General features: G+C 50.7%; 1 protein-coding gene across 5 annotated transcripts in view; it reads right to left on the reverse strand.

Moving 5' to 3' along the window:
- The window catches only part of AK8 (adenylate kinase 8), a 153590-nt gene that overhangs the window by 134844 nt on the left and 930 nt on the right, over nt 1–17816 (reverse strand). For 4 of the 5 annotated variants that reach the window (XR_009215320.1, XM_058445681.1, XM_032165492.2 and 1 more), the window contains exons 2-4: nt 14746–14830; nt 6561–6610; nt 3314–3427 (exon numbers count right to left, since the gene is read on the reverse strand). Coding sequence is in view for 4 of the 5 variants with exons in the window: in XM_032165492.2 (XP_032021383.1) it covers nt 3314–3427; nt 6561–6610; nt 14746–14830 (249 nt within the window). In the remaining variant the exon portion in view is untranslated. The remainder of the gene's footprint in view (nt 1–3313; nt 3428–6560; nt 6611–14745; nt 14831–17816) is intronic. The other variant, XM_058445683.1, reaches the window with a different exon arrangement.

Here is a 17816-nt window from a genome sequence, read left to right on the forward strand (position 1 = left end):
GCCCTCATCTTTGGGTTGTGGAAATAAATGAAGACCACCTAAATGAGACAAGCCAAGGCTGTTTACTCAGAGCTTGCTGGGCAAGGGAGTCGGCCAGCATCGTTCACATCTGGCGGACTCGAACACAGGTGGAGGAGAGGAAGAGTTCTAGAGGAAAAGGGAAGGCTCCAGGCATGCCTGATGGAGGCTGCTGCTGGGGAGCTGGAGGTGTCTCTCTAGAGGTGGGCATTCTACAGGACTGGACAGGGGAGCATGTTTGGCTTTCTCTGGCTGGTCCTAGGTCGGAAGCAGGAACAAAAACTAGAGACACTGCCAGTTATTAATCATGCCCTGGCCATTTGGGATAGGTGGCTATAGGGGTGACTTAGTTCAGCTTCCTGGACTATTGGAGGAGAGAGCAGCCTGGCTTCCTGCAAGCCTGGTGCAGCAGGTGGCTTCCTGGGTGGGCTCTTGCAGGTCATGGGCTGGTCTCCTGGGCGGGCTGCTGCAGACTGTGGGGCAGAGTCTTATGTTTACAGGAGGTCTTGCCATTGTCCACACTGAATATTCAGTCTCAGTAGATCTGGACTAAAACATCCATGGGGAAGGTCAAATGCTGTCTGGGTTTGCTTTAAAATAACCCAGGGCAGGGGGAGCAGGTGAGGGTGCAACCCGAGCCTAGACCGCCATGAGCTGACATCTGTCAAAGCAGAGGATGGATCCATGGGGGTTCTCAGACTATCCTCACTGCTTCTGGATATTTTTATGAGATTTCATAACAAACAGTTAAAAACAAACAAAAATCCCTGGCCACTGTGAACTCCCAGCATCCTGGGGCACCATCCCCGTGGGCTTTGTGACACTGCCCGATTCCAGACCATTCCATGCCTTGGAACATTACAGTGTGCCCTTTGGGAAGGCTTTGCTTAGTGTAACTGTGGTTATGGCTCCAGGGAGTCCCTAAATCTTGCAGCCTTGTACCCCCTTCCCAGCCCAGAGCCAGTGCCTAGGACTTAGTAGGTGCTCAGGACTAATGTAAATGAATTGAGTCAAACAAGCCACCGATTAATTGCTTTAAGGAAGGTTCCCTGGCTCCCATACCCTGGCTTGTGCTTAGTTTTATGGGACCATCAGTCTCCTCACTGGCTGGAAGCTTCTGGGGTAAGGAGAAGAAACTCATCTTCGACTCTCCCACAGCACTGCAGAATAGTGCTTGGCAAAAAGGCAGTTAGGAAGTATTTCGGAAGCCATTGGGAAATGCCTAAGATGGAGATGTCTTGGTTAACAGTGGCAGCGTAAGAGAATTCTGCTTAGGAGGGCAAAGCTACGACTAGCAGGAGAAAATCAGGTATTTGAAGGTATCATTACTACTTGCAAAAAGAGCCATAAAGATTCCAAATCAGCAGACAAGTTAAAGAGGACATTTAATGAGAGGCCTTGACTGGCAGGCACTGTCTGCAGACAAGGCCACGCACGGCCGAGCCTGCCACGTGCCCACTCGCTCTTCAGAGCATTTTACTCCTTGATCAGGCCTGACATCCAGGCCTTTCATCTTCCCTCCACCCGAGTTTCTAAGCCAAGGACCCCAACAAGACACCCTCGAAAGCACTTCAATGTGGTTTGAAACATGTTGATAATTAGCAAAATGAAACCCAGGAGGAATTTCCTTAAACTCCCCCCTCTCTGTTGAATTTTATAAAGCTAATAAAAACATTTTTATCCTACAAAAAAGCCTTCCCCAAAAAAGCTTATCTTCTGTAGAAAAAGAGATAACCACTTTCTTTCTAAAACCATATTCCCAGCCCGAAAGGCTGGTGTCCCCACAAGCTGAAGCCACACAGTCCAACTCCTGCAAGACTGCAGGGGCGGCTGGGGGACTGACTTGCCGTAGGGGCGGCTGCCTTGCTGAGCCAGGCTTTCCTTCTCTATCAAGCTGCTGTCATAGGCAGACTTTGGGCTGGGGGTCTGTCGAAGTCGCACCCCTCTCTCTCTCTTTTTTTTTTTTTTTTTTTGTTAACACAGAGTCTTGTTCTGTCGCTCAAGCTGGAGTGCAGTGGCGTGATCTTGACTCACTGCAACCTCAGCCTCCTGGGTTTGAGCAATTCTCCTGCCTCAGTTTCCTGGGTAGCTGGGAATATAGGCACCCACCACCATGCGCACCTAATTTTTTTGTATTTTCGTAGCAATAGGGTTTCACTAGGTTGGCCAGGCTGGTCTCGAACTCCTGATTTCAAGTGATCTGCCCGTCTTGGCCTCCCAAAGGGCTGGGATCATAGGCTTGAGCCATTGCGCCCAGCCTATACCTCTCATCTCTGAGAACTGCCATCCCCCACCAACCAGGAGTCTTCATAGCCACATCTGAGCTCTGTGGCCTCACTGAGCCCTCACTGCACACCCCTCAACAGAGCTGACTGTGCCTGGGACGTGTGACCAGCTAGCCCGGGCAGATCCCCCTTCCTGAGGATTTGGCTTTGAAGCTGCCTTTGTGGGTGGTCTGAACCGAGAACACAGGAGACAAGAATGGAGTGGTGGTCATGAGCGGCTGGGAGCATGGCAAGAAAGACAGAAGAGAGGAGGAAGAGTCCCTGCCTCAGCCTCCCAAGTAGCAGGGACTACAGGCACATGCCACCATGCCCAGCCAGAGGGAATTTTGAAGAAATATTTTGAGTTTCTATTTGTATTAAAGAGAAATAATGTGATCAAGCCTTCTATTTCCTTTCAGAAGATGTTTTTCAAATATCGAGCTGGTGGTCTTTTAGAAACAAAACACCCACACCTCCTGCAATGCTCCCTCACGTGTGTGGGAGGGACAGGGTGAATGAGCACTGCCTGGACCAGAGGGTGGGCTGTGCAGTAGGGTGCCCAGGGCTATGGGAGGGAGACGCCTCTAAGGTACAGAACATGGGGGCTTTCCACTCTGGGGACAGCTGGACAACTGCCCTTTCAACTGCTGGTGCAGCCCAGCCCTGCATCTCCTGGCACAGGCCACCAGGTTCAGCACTTGCCTCCATGCCTTTACTCGGCTGAGCCTAAGAAGAAAAGGAGCAAGCCTGGACCATCCCACCAAGGGCTTGGACAAAACAGCCTCCTTCACTCGACCCATGATCCTTTCCCACTGCAAAAACTCACCTCGGTACCCAACGGGACGTGAGCCTGGTAAAGAATTATCTTCTTCCTTCCTTCACATCCTGCCTGTATCTCATTTTACCCCCGCGTTTTCTTGTACTCAATCAAAAATGAAATGGGAACAAGCCAAGTAATGGCTGGGTGGCAGTGGGTGTGGCAGTGGGCACTGCCGCTGTGTGCCTACCCCTGTCCCCGGGGCCAGTCCTACCTTCCTTTGCAGATAAAGCCTTCTGGCTTCGGTGGCCGTATGGGAAAACTCGTTTAAGATCAGGTTCTCCAGGGTGAGGAGACTGCTGTTCAGATGTTTGCAGAGCCACATTGCCTGAAGAAAGGAAAGAAGAAAAGAGCATTTTCATAAAAACAATAAATACACAAATGTCTCCATTAAAATGCCCTGGTCCTTCCCTCTCCTACAGGAAAAAGTTGGCCATGGGGAAGCACAATTATTTCCAGCTGGAGGATGGCCACCAAGGGAGACCCACCCATAAAGCACCTGCCGGCCTAAGAGCCCTGCTTGTAGCACCTCTTCTTCTACCAGCATGGACTTAAATGAAGTGGGAAGACCTACAGGTGGGCTATGTTTTAGCTGCCCTTGACATGCTTTCCAAGCTCTGTGGACCATGAGTTTCATCTCAAGGAAAACTTAGAACAGGAACTTTGAGGACAGAACCTAAGGATGGGTAACAGCCCACACTTGGTGTTCTTTTTTTTTCTTAAAGATGGGGAGCTGGCATGTGCTAGTCAATGGGATGTTTAGTTCATTGATAATTACTCCATAGTCTATAAGGGAAGAGTAAATTTTAAGGAAGAATCATGGACTAAAACATTCTTGACACCAAAATTGTGCTGATGACTATTTCAGCCTCGAGATGGTTCTGAAGGCCCTTCCAGGGCCCGGTGCTGGTGTGAACCTTCATTCTTCCTGTTCCTTCATTCATCTCCTGCCAACCAGGAGTCTTCATGGCCACATCTGAGCTCTGTGGCCTCACTGAGCCCTCACTGCATACCCCTCAACAGAGATGACTGTGCCTGGGACACCCGACCAGCTAGCCCGGGCAGATCCCCCTTTCTGAGGATTTGGCTTTGAAGCTGCCTTTGTGGGTGGGGAGAAACCTCAATGACGGCATTGGGAAGAAGCCCTTTTTGACTGTCCATCATCTCATCAGATCTGCGTGTCTCCAGAGGGCACTCAGGAGTGGGGACAGCAATTCACCAAAAGGCTTGTTGCTGAAACACCAGCTGCCAGGGCCTGACCTCGACAGAGAGGACACACTCGATCGCTTCAGCCATGCCAGGACTTGCCGAAAGCAGGTCTCTGCGCTCTGAATCTGCTCTGCCCAGCAGATTCCTACCAGTGACCAGAGAAGAGCTAGGACAGGACGAAGCACAGATGGCCCCAGAATTCAAATGTCAAAGACAAAAGGAAAGCCTCCCGCTGAGCAACCAGACTCTTCCAGAAAAACGAACTCAACGAGCTTGTCTGTCGAAAGGCAGGATCTGTCATCCTCACTCCCAGTGTCAGAACTACCTGGGGAGTGTGTTCTAACTACTAGTGTTTGGGGGCTCTGCTCCAGGAGATTCTCATGAGGTTGGTCTGCAGGGGATTCCAGGAACCTGCATTTTTCATAGCACCCTGGAAATGCTTATGATCAGCAGGTCTGGGAGTCCCTGGCTTCTAATTGTGAAACAGCAAAATGGTTGGACTCGGGTGGGTCCTGCAGAAAGGCTTGGAACCCTACGACCTGATATGGAGGAATCTAATAGAAAAACTATAGACCGACAGAAGGATGAGCAGATGCACAGATGAGTAGAACAGCTATGCTAACTCCAAAAGCATAGCAGATGCAGGTTAGTTTGTGCAAGGATCAGTCATTTTAACTCCTTTTCGGAAGAAAGCAAGGTGCCAGTTAAACCGGGGAACAGCCTGCCCCACCCCACCCATGACACATGCTCACAGCGACGATGTAGTCACAGAGGAGGGGTTCGCTGATGTTCACCAACCAGGCTTTTAAAAGGTAAAAAGGGTCCCATCTTGGATGAATGAAATTTTAACACGTTTTTGTCACTTAAAAATGGACCTTAGGCCGGGCATAGTGGCTCACACCTGTAATCCCAGCACTTTGGGAGGCCGAGGATCACGAGGTCAAGAGATCAAGACCATCCTGGCCAACATGGTGAAACCCCGTTTCTACTAAAAATACAAAAATTAGCTGGGCATGGTGGCGTACACCTGTAGTCCCAGCTACTCGGGAGGCTGAGGCAGAAGAATTGCTTGAACCCAGGAGGCGGAGGTCGCAGTGAGCCGAGATCGCGCCACTGCACTCCAGCCTAGCAACAAAGGGAGACTCTGTCTCAAAAAATAAAAATAAAAATAAAAAATAAAAATAAAAGGTAAAAAGGGTCCCATCTCAGATGAATGAAACTTTAACACATTTTTGGCACTTAAAAATGGGCCTTGGGCTGGGCGTGGTGGCTCAGGTCTGTAATCCCAGCTCTTTGGGAGGCTGAGGTAGGCGGATCACCTGAGGTCAGGAGTTCAATACCAGCCTGGACAACATGGTGAAGCCCCATCTCTACTAAAAATATATAAATTAGCCGTGTGTGGTGGTGCATGCCTGTAGTCCCAGCTACTCGAGAGGCTGAGGCATGAGAATCACTTGAACCGAGGAGGCAGAGGTTGCAGTGAGCCCAGATTGTACCACTGCATTCCGGCCTGTGTGACACAGTGAGACTCTGTCTGAAAAACAAAAAAGGACCTTAAAGATCGAAGCCACAGATAAAGAAGCACACACCACCAGTTTCTGGACATTCACTGTCCAGAAAAGGGCATTTACTGTCCAGAAACTGGTGGTATGTGAAAAAGTGTGGGCAAGGTGGGCCCAGGCATTTGCTGTATCTTCAAAGATGTATTTTCTTTAAAATGGGGAGAGAACAAATAAAACAAATACGGCAACATGTTAAATTTGCATAAAATCTGGGAGTTAGGTACATGAATATCGATGGTACAGTTTGCTGTGCTTTTCTGATTCTTTTAAGTATTTCACAATTAAAATGCTCAGAGTATATCTTAAGATTCCAAGTCAAAGTCTATGAAATGTGTGTACTGTTGGACCCAGCACGTCTACTTCTAGAAACGTATCCTAAGGATATAATGAAGGGTGAGCAAGGAGAGCGTGTATTCAGGCCAGAAAAAGCCCAGGAGGGTGTCTCTAAGCATGTTAAAGAAATGCTCATCTCTGGATGGTCAGAGAATTCTATTTTTGGTCTTTTGTAGTTTCTAGGTTTTCTGCTACGGATACACACTACCTTTTGTAATAAGAAGAAAATAAGAAGGAGGAGAAGGAAAAGAAGAAAAGCTCAGTTATGCTACAAATTCATGGAGGTGCAGTCTCATTCCAGCTCTGGAGGATAAATGAGATATTACAGCATCACAACACTTAATATGATACACTTACTATCGTTGTTTTCCCCGAGGCAGGTGGACCTAATATTACAATCCTGGGCACTGTGGAATAAAAAGATTTGAATGTCACCACTCAACATGACAAGCAGCCTCCCCCGCCTGCGGTACTTGGGGTATACTTATTTCTTTCCTTCCTAGATTTCATTTTCTGCCAGTGACACGGCCATTTGTAACCCAGCAGTTCAGAGACACTCTTGCCATGGAATGCATTCTCTGTGTTTAGAGGGGTAAGTGATCACCGAGATGGTTTATTCTTCTACCTCCAAGGGGACACAAACACGGTAACTTGTTTACCAAACTCATAAATATCAAGAACAATTGGGATTTCAAACACCATAAAGCATTTTAAACAGGGACTTTGTCTCAGGAACGCTCTCTCCAATAAGGCTGTAATTTATGCAAATTGACCTTAGAAGTTTTTCTTTATGTTTATGCCTTTTAATTTAGCAAATTGTATTCCCCATGATTTTACAGAGGGAAGTAATGGGAAAAGCCTGGAGTGTATGGGCCAGATTTATAAAACCCAAGAAAGGAAAGTCTGTTTTCAAAGATGGGCATTTCTATGCAAATGGAAAACACTGGCAGCTTGTTTGATTTTAGTCCTGGCTGGTTTTGGTCCCACAGAATTCCTAACCCAAGCTACTGACAAGAGTGTGATATGAACCACAGGCTTCTGAACCTGTGACCGAGAGTCTGGGCTCACCTGGCAGGTGAAGCTCTGGTGGCAGGCCCAGGCCCAGGCCCTGGCCATCGTGGAAGCTGGGAAGGCATTTTTAGCTTCTGGGGTGGGAGTCAGGGCACAGATTCAGTGGCCCTTTCTCTGTTCTAGGCCTGTAACCTGGGGCAAGGCCTCCCAGGGCCCTCCCCGTGGGAAGAGAAGCCACTGCGGGTGGAAAAACTGCTTGCGGGACAACTCTGGAAACAAGATGGCCTTGAGGACAAGTGGTCAGGGGAGAGGATGAGGTGACACAGAGCTAGGGTGGCTGCTGGCGATGGGAAAAGAGCTGACAAGCATGGTGAGAAGGGTGCAGGAAGGCATCACACTGGGTTGAAATGAAGGGAACAGCAGTGGGGTCTGGACAGATGCATCCACGCTGCCTGCCTGCTCAACACCATCTTGATTGGGCCAGCTGTCCCTCTCCTTGTGGGAAGCCAGTAACCTTGGCCTGGCCCCTGACCCAAGATGACAGATGAACAGATGTCCACTACAACTCACATGAGCGTCTAACGTCTGCATGAGAGCCTATTCTGGCTGGGCTTCCTGGAGGGAATCTCATCTCAGCAGAGGAGAGAGGTGCTGTATCTTCTAGTTTGGAGGCAGACACAGAAAAGGAACTAGACATCGTCCTTTTGGCCAGCAATGTAATGGTTAGCACATCTATACCCAGCTGGCTGCTTGGGTTTAAACAGATCTTTGCCCAAAATCATGGCACCTTTTCATTTTTGGAGGAAGTCAAGGTAACTCACTGAATGATCCTCTCCTTTAACCTCAGAAGCTGTGGACCTTCTTATTCTCCTTATGGCTGTTCCCTCCACGTTCCTGCCTTGCCACATTCCATTTCCCATCAGGAATGTCCTCCCTTCCCAGCGCCCAGCACCCCCAGCCTCCCACTCCTTCTCCCTCCCCGAGATCCTTGTTCTCGCTCCCTGTGGAGGCCCGTGATCAAGTGACGGGCTGCCGCAGCCTTCCACGATGATGAATGTCAGCCTGCTACTGAGAAACAGGTGGAGTTGCTGCCCCCACAGGAAGAGAAGTTCCCAAGGGCAGAGACCGAGTCTTATCCTCCTGGATCACCCCCATGGCGGCCAGAACTATGAGGAGCCACACACAGTGACCTTTGGGGCCACCTCCTTGGCCGTCCCCATCTTGTCCTATGGTCACTGTTTGTCACCTTTGTCACCACCATTACTACTGCCTTACAGAGGGCCCCCTCTGCCAGTCAGCATGTTTGGGTACAAGTGCAGAAACTGAATGCAGCTGAGTCAAGAAGAAAAGGGGGTTGATTGCTCACACCTGTAATCCCAGCACTTTGGGAGGCCGAGATGGGCGGTGGATCACTTGAGGTCAGGAGTTCGAGACCAGCCTGGCCAACATGGTGAAACCCCATCTCTACTGAAAATACAAAAAATTAGACAGGCGTGGTGGCACACACCTGTAATCCCAGCTACTCGGGAGGCTGACACAGGAGAATCACTTGAACCTGGGAGGTGGAGGTTGCAGTGAACTGAGACTGCGCCACTGCACTCCAGCCTGGACAACAGAGCAAGACTTCGTCTCAAAATATCTATATCTATGTCTATCTATCTATCTATCTATCTATCCATCCCAGCGTGGCTCATAGAGTCCTGCACAGGCTGGGGAGCCAGGCCTTCAGGGCTACCCCACAGGAACAACACCCCAAGCAAGGCCACCAAATGGGCTGGGGAGACACCAGACAGTGCAGCCCGTGCCCATGATGCTGCTGTCACATGTGGGCACGGTACCGCCATCAACCATGCTGCCCTTCCACCCAGGAAGCAGGCCCTGTGGAGCTGCCAGGAAGTGCTCCGGGTCCTGCATGTGACTCCGATTCTGGACTCGCCTGGCAGGTGAAGCGCTGGTGGCGGGCCCAGCCCTGACCGTCATGGAAGCTAGGAAGGTGTTTTCAGCTTCTGGGGTGGGAGCCAGCGCGGGCATTCAGCAGCCCTTTCTCTTTTCTAGGCCTGTGGCCTGGGGCAAGGCCTCCCAGGGCCCTCCCTGTGGGTGAGAGAAGCCACCATAGGAAACAGTGTGGGAAACACTGCTTGCAAGACAAGTGTGGAAACAAGGTGGCATTGAGGACACACGGTCAGGTGAGAGGACGAGGTGAGATGGGAGCCAGAGTGCCATGGGAGGTTTGTGGGGAGGAGTGGCAGGGAGGGTGGTCAAGGGTGGAGGAGCCTTGGGCCATGAGGCAGAGGGCTCATTTGGACCACGGAGAGAGCGCCCGCTTGGCCAAAGTCTGATGAGGGAGCAGTGGGGAACCTGGGTCCACTCATGCACCATCGCCTGCTGCTCTGCAGGGCTCTGACCACAGGCCCTGCTGAAGCTCCTCCAAACACAGATGAGGCCCAACAGGGCTCAGGGCATCCAGAGCCCAAGGAGAGGGGAGATGCAGCTCGGCAAGGGCCTTTGGGGAGCGAACATGACTCTTGAGTCACGCATTCGCCTGAGAGTTCCTGGGCTGGGGGCTGCAGGGGAAACCCTCCCCTTCCAGGTTCCTGTAAGTGGCACCCAAATGGTACACGTCTATGAACAGACTTTAAAAGGGGAATATCCACGGCCTTTCTCCCCACCTAATTTCTCCCACACATTTATGTGATTAATTTCAGTTTCTTAAAATCTAACACCTTGAAACTCCAGCCCTGCTCATGAGTAATTATTTATAAACAGTGTCATAAAAGGCTGCTTGACTGCCAAGAGTAATCAACTTCTTCCAGCCACTTCAAAGGAAATCAAAAAACCTTTCCATCCACAGATCCTTTTGAGGTTTAACTAGGAGCATGATTTAAAATTCACAAGAAAACCCTTAGGTATTGGAGTTCTAATACACAGCTTTCTTGGACAAACGTTTGATAAAAAACGAAACATACCATTATATACACCATCGCCTGCTTTAATATTGCCCAGGGCTACTGTAAATGCTCACTTTGTACTAAATCTGCCTTTCTGGCGGCGAAGGGGCTGCCAGCCCATGTGCCGGGGCTCCCTCTGCTCCCTCGTGTGCTTGCTCACTGGGATGAGTCTGGGGCCTTCTTTTCCTCCACACCAGTCACCAGCCATGTCACTGTGTGTGGCGGTTAACCCCAGGCCCAGTAAGAGGAAGGGTTGAGGTCCTAGCTATAGTTACCCTAGGCCGTTGCATGGCTGGAAGGGGGCACAATGATCTGACACACCAGCCCAGGGGAACAAAAACACACACTGGATGTCATGGGCCTCTCCAAGCTTCCCGCATTCTTCTAGGACACATGAGGATTGGGCTTAGCTGATTCGAGCCTTCTCCCACTACTAGAAAAGTCACCTAGGTGGCCAGGTGTAGTGGCTCATGCCTGTAATCCCAGCACTTCGGGAGGCCGAGGCGGGTGGATCATCTGAGGTCAGGTGTTTGAGACCAGCCTGGCCAACATGGTGAAACCCCATCTCTACTAAAAATACAAAAGTTAGCTGGGCCTGGTGGCAGGTGCCTGTAATCCAAGCTAGTCGGGAGGCTGAGGCAGGAGAATCACTTGAACCTGGGAGGCGGAGCTTGCAGTGAGCTGAGATTGTACCATTGCACTCCAGCCTAGGCGACAGAGCCAGACTCTGTCTCAAAAAAAAAAAAAAAAAAACAGAAAAAGAAAAGTCACCAAGGCAGGGTAGTCTCCCCTGTCTCCCTTCCTCCTTCCCATTTTTGCTCCACTTGTCCGCAGAGGTGTGGGCAAAGAGAGAGAAACCCATGGGTGTCGCTCTCTTCTTTCCATTTCAGTGGTTGGGGCTTGGGCCAAAGGATAAAATGTTCCAACATCCATAAAAGCCGCCAGCTGAGGGCCTGCAGTGGAGTGCAGAGCTGTGGGAAACAAATGAACTCTTCAAAACAGTGGTTCCTGGGGCCCAGTGACTTGACTCCCTGAGAGCATCTGGGCAAAAAGCTGGACTCAGCTGTTCAGGAAGACAGACTCCCAGCTGGAGGCTGGCCCCCAGCTAGAGACAGCACGAGGCAGGTCTGGATCCTAAGCCTCTGCTCGAGAACAATGGAGAAGGTACAGTGCAGAGAAAGGAGCAAGGGCGCCATGGAGGGAGCTTCGGGAAAGCCCCAGACCTTCGGATGAAGGGAAAGGGGCGCTAAGGAAGGTGGGAGGAGGATACAAAGGGAGGGAGGTGGCAGCGGAGGTGGCTGTCCAGCTAACATCAACTACACTCCATCCAAACCAGAAAGATGATGTTTAAACTTTAAAATTCTGATGAAGTGGATAGTTTGACATTGAAAATTAAAGCTGCACACAGAGGAGCAAGATCAAAACATAAAGAGATGATTGAATCTGCCTCAAATTTCTTGAAATTCAAGGTTCTTTAGTTTCTAGGCTGGGGAACTAGGTAAGCCTTGAAGTAGCGGTTTAAGAACACAGAGGGCTGGGCACAGTGGTCCATGCCTGTAATCTCAGTGCTTTGGGAGGCCAAGGCAAGGGGATCACTTGAGCCTAGGAGCAGGGACCAGCCTGGGCAACATAGTGAAACCCCATCTCTACAAAAAATTTTTAAAAATTAGCCAGGCGCAGTAGCATGCACCTGTAGTCCCAACTACTCAGGAGGCTGAGCCAGGAGGATCACTTGAGGCTAGGAGGTCAAGGCTGTAGTGGGCTGTAATCTCCCCACTGTACTCCAGCCTGAGCAACAGAGACCCTGTCTCTAAAAAGAAAAATAAGAGGGAGAAAAGAAAAAGAGAAGAACACGGGGCATGCAGGATTTTCAAACGAACAGTAGAAAATGTCAGTGCAACCTAATTTATGAGAGTTTAAGTGGTTACATTATTATCAAGCACATTTGCTTTTAGATAGAGTCTTACTATGTTGCTCAAGCTGGAATGCAGTGGGTATTCAAGATGCAGTTGTGGCACCATGGTCTCTAACTCCTGGCCTCAAGCGATCCTCCTGTCTCAGCCTCCCAGGTAGCTGGAGCTATAGGTGCACCACCACACCCAGCTTTCAAGCACATTTTTTTTTTAAGATAGGGTCTCACTCTGTTGCCCAGGCTGGAGTGCAGTGGTGCAATCTCGGCTCACTGTAACCTCCACCCCCTGGGGTCAAGCGATTCTCCTGCCTCAGCCTCCTGAGTAGCTGGGATTACAGGTGTGTGCCGCCAAGCCTGGTTAATTTTCGCATTTTTGTTTTGTTTTGTTTTGGAGACAGAGTCTTGCTCTGTCGCCCAGGCTGGAGTGCAGTGGCGTGATCTCTGCTCACTGCAAGCTCCGCCTCCTGGGTTCACGCCATTCTCCCACCTCAGCCTCCCCAGTAGCTGGGACTACAGGCGCCCGCCACCACACCCAGCTAATTTTTTTATTTTATTTTTAGTAGAGATGGGATTTCATCATGTTAGCCAGGATGGTCTCGATCTCCTGACCTCATGATCCGCCCGCCTCGGCCTCCCAAAGTGCTGGGATTACAGGTATGAGAAACCGCATCCAGCCAATTTTTGTATTTTTAGTAGAGATGGGGTTTTGCCATGTTGGCCAGGCTGGCAAGCACAATTTTTAATTTAGAAAAATCTATTAAGCTTTTTACTAGTGGAAACTCGACGTCATATTCCTGGAAGCTGCTATCCACGGTGCATCAGGGATTTCCCATTCCTTCAGCCACCACTGACCAGACCAGAGTTTCACAGCTTCCATCTGGGTTAACCAAACACGTCCATTTCACAAACGAGGAAAGTGAGTCCAAAGAGAGCCACGATCTCTCACATCTCTACATTTTGAGACGAGTGAGCTGCAGGGTCCCTGACAGTGGGGAGGGAGGGAGGTGGGGGAGTGGTAGGACAGAGGACTGTGCTGCACCGCACTTTCCACTCGCTCTTGGTTGACTTTTAGTCTTACTTTGTTTTCACTTTACTTTTACTTTAGCTTTTACTTGGCTCTTATTTCACTTTTACTTTGTGTTTCCTTTTGCTTTGCTTTCCCTTTGCTGTCCATGCTTTCTCTGGTGGCGGTGTGAGATAGCTGTGTGGGGGCAGAGATGCTCTCCGCAGCCCTGGAATAACAGAGCTCAGCAGCACTCAAGCTCCCAGCACCTACTCGGCCTCAGGGAAGGGGCAGGGGGGATCCAGGAACTTCTTCCTCTGGCAAATGGAGTCAGTGAGGCCTGGGGACGAGCCTAGGTCTGCAGCAGTAAGGCCCACTCAGGAGCGCACGGTAGGCTTAACACCCACCCTAAGAGCAGGTGAATCTGGGGAGACAGAACCTCCCCCCTGTGCCATGTAATAAACAGCCAACCAGAGAAAGGAGGTCTCTAAGAGTCGCTGCAGGGCAGAGTAAACTGCACCAGGAAGGTGGGGTTGGGGAGAAGGCAAATCGGACACGGCGGGGGGGTCCTAAAGCCACCCCAGCACCGCACCACCCCCGCCTGGGCATATAGGATGCTCAGTCAACATGCGTTGAACAAGGGAATGTCCAGTGAATCAGCCATTTGCACCTAACCAGAGGCTCAGAAAAGAGCCTTTTTGTTGGCCCTTTGTGGGGTATCTCTCTGCACCTGCCTGTCTAGGTCCATGCAATGGCATCGGGACCCAAGATTCCCTTACTCTGCTGCTCCACAGCCAGGCCTGGATGCGTCAGGACCTGCATGCAGGGCACGAGGAAAAGGCTCAGAACCTCCTCTCTTTCTTTTTTTTAACTACCTAGTGTCATTTCTCACCTTGGGCCTTCTGAACCTCCACACAGGGCATCTCTGGCCTCTGTCCTCAGCTGTACCAAGCGCTAATTTCACTGGTGCGCTGGTAGCTCCTTCAAAGCAGCTAATGCTCCAATGAAAGAAACATAAAAGCTCCAAGACACGGGTCCTCCCCAACAGCTCACAAGGGACAGGACTGATCCTCCATTTGGCAAATGGACCACGGAGTGGAGTGAGGGGCCTTCCTTGAGTGAGCGCTTCCCTCCTCCCCAGTTCTGTGCTCCAGCCTCGGGTCAGGCTGACCTGCACCGGCCAACTGCAAAGGTTTGGGGGGCTCAGAAACTCATTAACAGGCTCTGATAATGAGACCGTCGGAAAAGCCCAAGTGCTTGCCTGTCTAGGTAGACCAGAAACCAAACCTACACCTGACAAGTGGAGTGATCAGAGAGCTGAAACCCAACAGCTGACATCAGCTAGGGCAGGCGAAAGCATTAATAATTGACTCCATGGGTCATTCTGGGGTTTTCATTTTAATAACTTGGCAAGAGAATTTTTATAAGTTGTGCTCCAAAAGAAATCAAGGCATTTTTCAATGAACCACCACCTCAAGTTGACGAAACCCCTCCCTTCTGACCTCCCTTCAGACATAGGTAGGACAGAATGGTGCTCAGCTATTCTTGGGGTGGGGCAGGGTCCCCGGAGAGGAGGAGGAGGAGGAGGAGGAGGAGGCGGCGGCAGAGGAGTCAGGGGAGAAGGGGAAGGAGGAGGAGGGGAGGGGAAGAGCCCCAGCCAGTGCTCACCGTTGTCGTTGTCTCTATGCAAGTGCTGGATCATGAAGGGGATGGGATCCTCAGGCTGGTGGATCAGGAGTTGCTCCAGCATGTTCTGTGGGTGCAGGGCATACACCCAGGTGGTTAATACCTGCAGGGGCACCTGGTCACCATAGATACCAGCTATGGGGCCTGCTCTCTCCACTGCACCCCATCAAACATGCCTTCAACCTGGGACCCAGCCACCGCCCCAGTCGGCATCTGTTTGGGTCCCCATGGGCAGAGGCATGAGGGGGGCCACGTGGTGCTGCTGCAGAGGCACCTATGGGGAGGCAGAAGTGGAGGAGTCTCGCCCCTGATTCAGAGCAGGCAGTCCAGGGCTCTCTCCCCTGGGGCCCTTTGAGCTTCCCAGACGATCCTTCTCCAAGTTCTCAAGCATCACCATTCCCCTCAGAGCCTTAGCAGATGCTGTTCCCTTGGAAGCTTCTTCCTTGTCCTCATCCTGGCTAACTTCTGCTCAGTCTCAGATCTCAATGGGAACATACCTTCTTGAGTATGTGCACTACGTAAATATGTCAGATGCTCCTGCACCTGCCTGCGGGCATCGCCCTGTTCCATGCCTCACCCTGTCCCTACTCACCAGGCCACCATCCCCCCAGCAGGCCATGGGTTCTGTGGGCCGCCTTGTCTGCCTAGAGCCCTTGGCACCCCAATGCCTAGCAGTCATAGCAGATGCCCAGCGCAGATGCTTGCTGGGGAACATGACCGTCACCACTAACTGTGTCTCTCCAGAATGGAACAGAATGTTACCAGCCAGATTTCTAAACAGTCCTGGGATATTCTGGCCACTTCATCTAATCAGGCAAGCATATCAAGAGAAAGCAGCTTCTAGGGTTGCAGAACTCTAGGCAGAGAAATGAGGAAGAGCTCATAGCAGCTGTGCTGCTACAATAAGGGGCATCCTTGAACCCCAGAGACAAGGAGGGAGGGGCTGTAGCCCTCTTGGAGTGAAGGGAGTGTGGTGCAGGAAAAAGAGCACCGAGCCGTGAGAAGTCTTGGTTCCAGCCCCACTGTATCTCATCAGCAAGTCCCTTCCCTTCTCTGGGCCTGAGCTTCTCCGCCTGTTCAGTAGCACAGCTGGAGTGAATTCATGTTTGTATATCACTGGTGCAATGGAATGAGATGATTTTAGATGGTTCACACATAAATATTTTACATTTCATGTTTAAATCATTGTGTATTTAATGTGTATTGGAAAAATAAGTACATCAAATCAATAATTTCAAGGATATCACTTAGGACGAGGCAAAAGCGGCTATTTAATTTTTTAAAAGGTGAGTTGATTTAAACAAGTGATTAGTTTAAATGGAGGTGCAGTAGTGGTTATGCAAATCTGTACATGTGATACAACTGCACAGAACTGTTTGCACAACAAAAACATCAATGCAGGTAAAAATGGAGGAAACCCAAACAAGGCCTACAGTCCAGGTAATCCTATCGTGCCAGTGCCAGTTTCCTGGTTTTGACAATGTGCTACAGTTATGTTAAATGTTGTCACGGGGGCAATGGGGGAGGGGAGACCAGAAATCCATACTATTTTTTAACTTCCTGTGAATCTAAAATTATTTTAAAATCAAAAGTATAAAAAATGGAAATGGTCAAAACCATGGAGGGAATACACAGATGACTAAGGACTGGAAATACTGGACTGAAAGCTTTCTTGTTGGGAGGCTGAGGCAGAAGGACTGTTTTGAGCCCAGGAGTTCAAGACCATCCGGGCAACATAGCAAGACCTCGTCTCTACTAAAATTAAAAAAAAAAAAGATTAGTCAGGTATGGTGGCCTGCACCTGTAGTCTCAGCTACTCTGGAGGGACTAAGGCAGAAGGATTGCTGGAGCCCAGGAGTTTAAGGCTGCAGTAAGCCATAATTGTATCACTGCACTCCAGCCTGGGCAACAGTGCAAGACCCTGTTTCAAAATCAATAAAAGCTTTCCTGGGCAATTCCTCCAACAATCACTGTGGAAAACACACCAGCTTCTCTAGAGCAGACAACAGGGCTCCAGATGCTCCCCCACCCTGCCCTGACCTGCTGACTTTTTTTTTTTTCCCCCCCTCGAGACGGAGTCTAGCACTGTCGCCCAGGCTAGAGTGCAGTGGCCCGATCTCGGCTCACTGCAAGCTCCGCCTCCTGGGCTCACGCCATTCTCCTGCCTCAGCCTCCTGAGTAGCTGGGACTACAGGCGCCCGCCACCACGCCCGGCTAATTTTTTTTGTATTTTTAGTAGAGACGGGGTTTCACCGTGTTAGCCAGGATGGTCCCGATCTCCTGACCTCGTGATCCGCCTGCCTCGGCCTCCCAAAGTGCTGGGATTACAGGCGTGAGCCACCGCGCCCGGCCGACCTGCTGACTTCTAACCCAGCTAGATATTTCATTTGTGATTGGCCACTCAAGCAGTTTTAGGAATCTCTTGCTGTCCCTCTATCAATTAACACTTTCCGAGGGAAATGCGTTTGATGGAGGTGCAGATACGGGTTTCTTTGGGCTCAGCTGTCTAGTGGGCAGAACCTCAAATGACCACAGACACCACTATGCCCTCCATGCCATGCCCCTGGGGATGGGGTGTACCCTGGGAAGCAGACAAATGTTCTGGAAACTGAGCTCCAGCTTCTCTTTGCCTCCCAGAACCTTTGAGTGGCTGAGAGTTCTTCCCCTCCAGCTACTGAAAGCCTTGACCTCCACCAAGTGCAGAAGGGAAAACTGGGGCCCCAGCGGGGGCGGGGCCCCGCCCAAAGTCACACGGTGAGCTAGGGGCCCAGTGAGGCCTGGAGCCAGGATGAGAGCTTCAGAGCTGCCAGGGACGTCTGGCCCTGAGGAGGAGGGAGCAGGGTGGGAGAGCTGCTGTCCCGGAGGCGGCCCTCTCCGAGGATGGAGATGTCAGCTTGAACTCGGACAATGCCCACCTCAGAAACCTGGGCCGAGAGGCTCCCCACAAATTCGACAGATGGGAATTGTCAGCGCCAGGAAAGCCCCTGGGAGACCACCCCTTGCAACCTGGCATTTCACAGGTGGGGAAACCGAGAAAAGGAAAGGACTGGTTC

This window comes from Hylobates moloch, unplaced genomic scaffold (genome assembly GCF_009828535.3).
Source record: "Hylobates moloch isolate HMO894 unplaced genomic scaffold, HMol_V3 SCAFFOLD_10, whole genome shotgun sequence".
Taxonomy (NCBI): Eukaryota; Metazoa; Chordata; class Mammalia; order Primates; family Hylobatidae; genus Hylobates; species Hylobates moloch.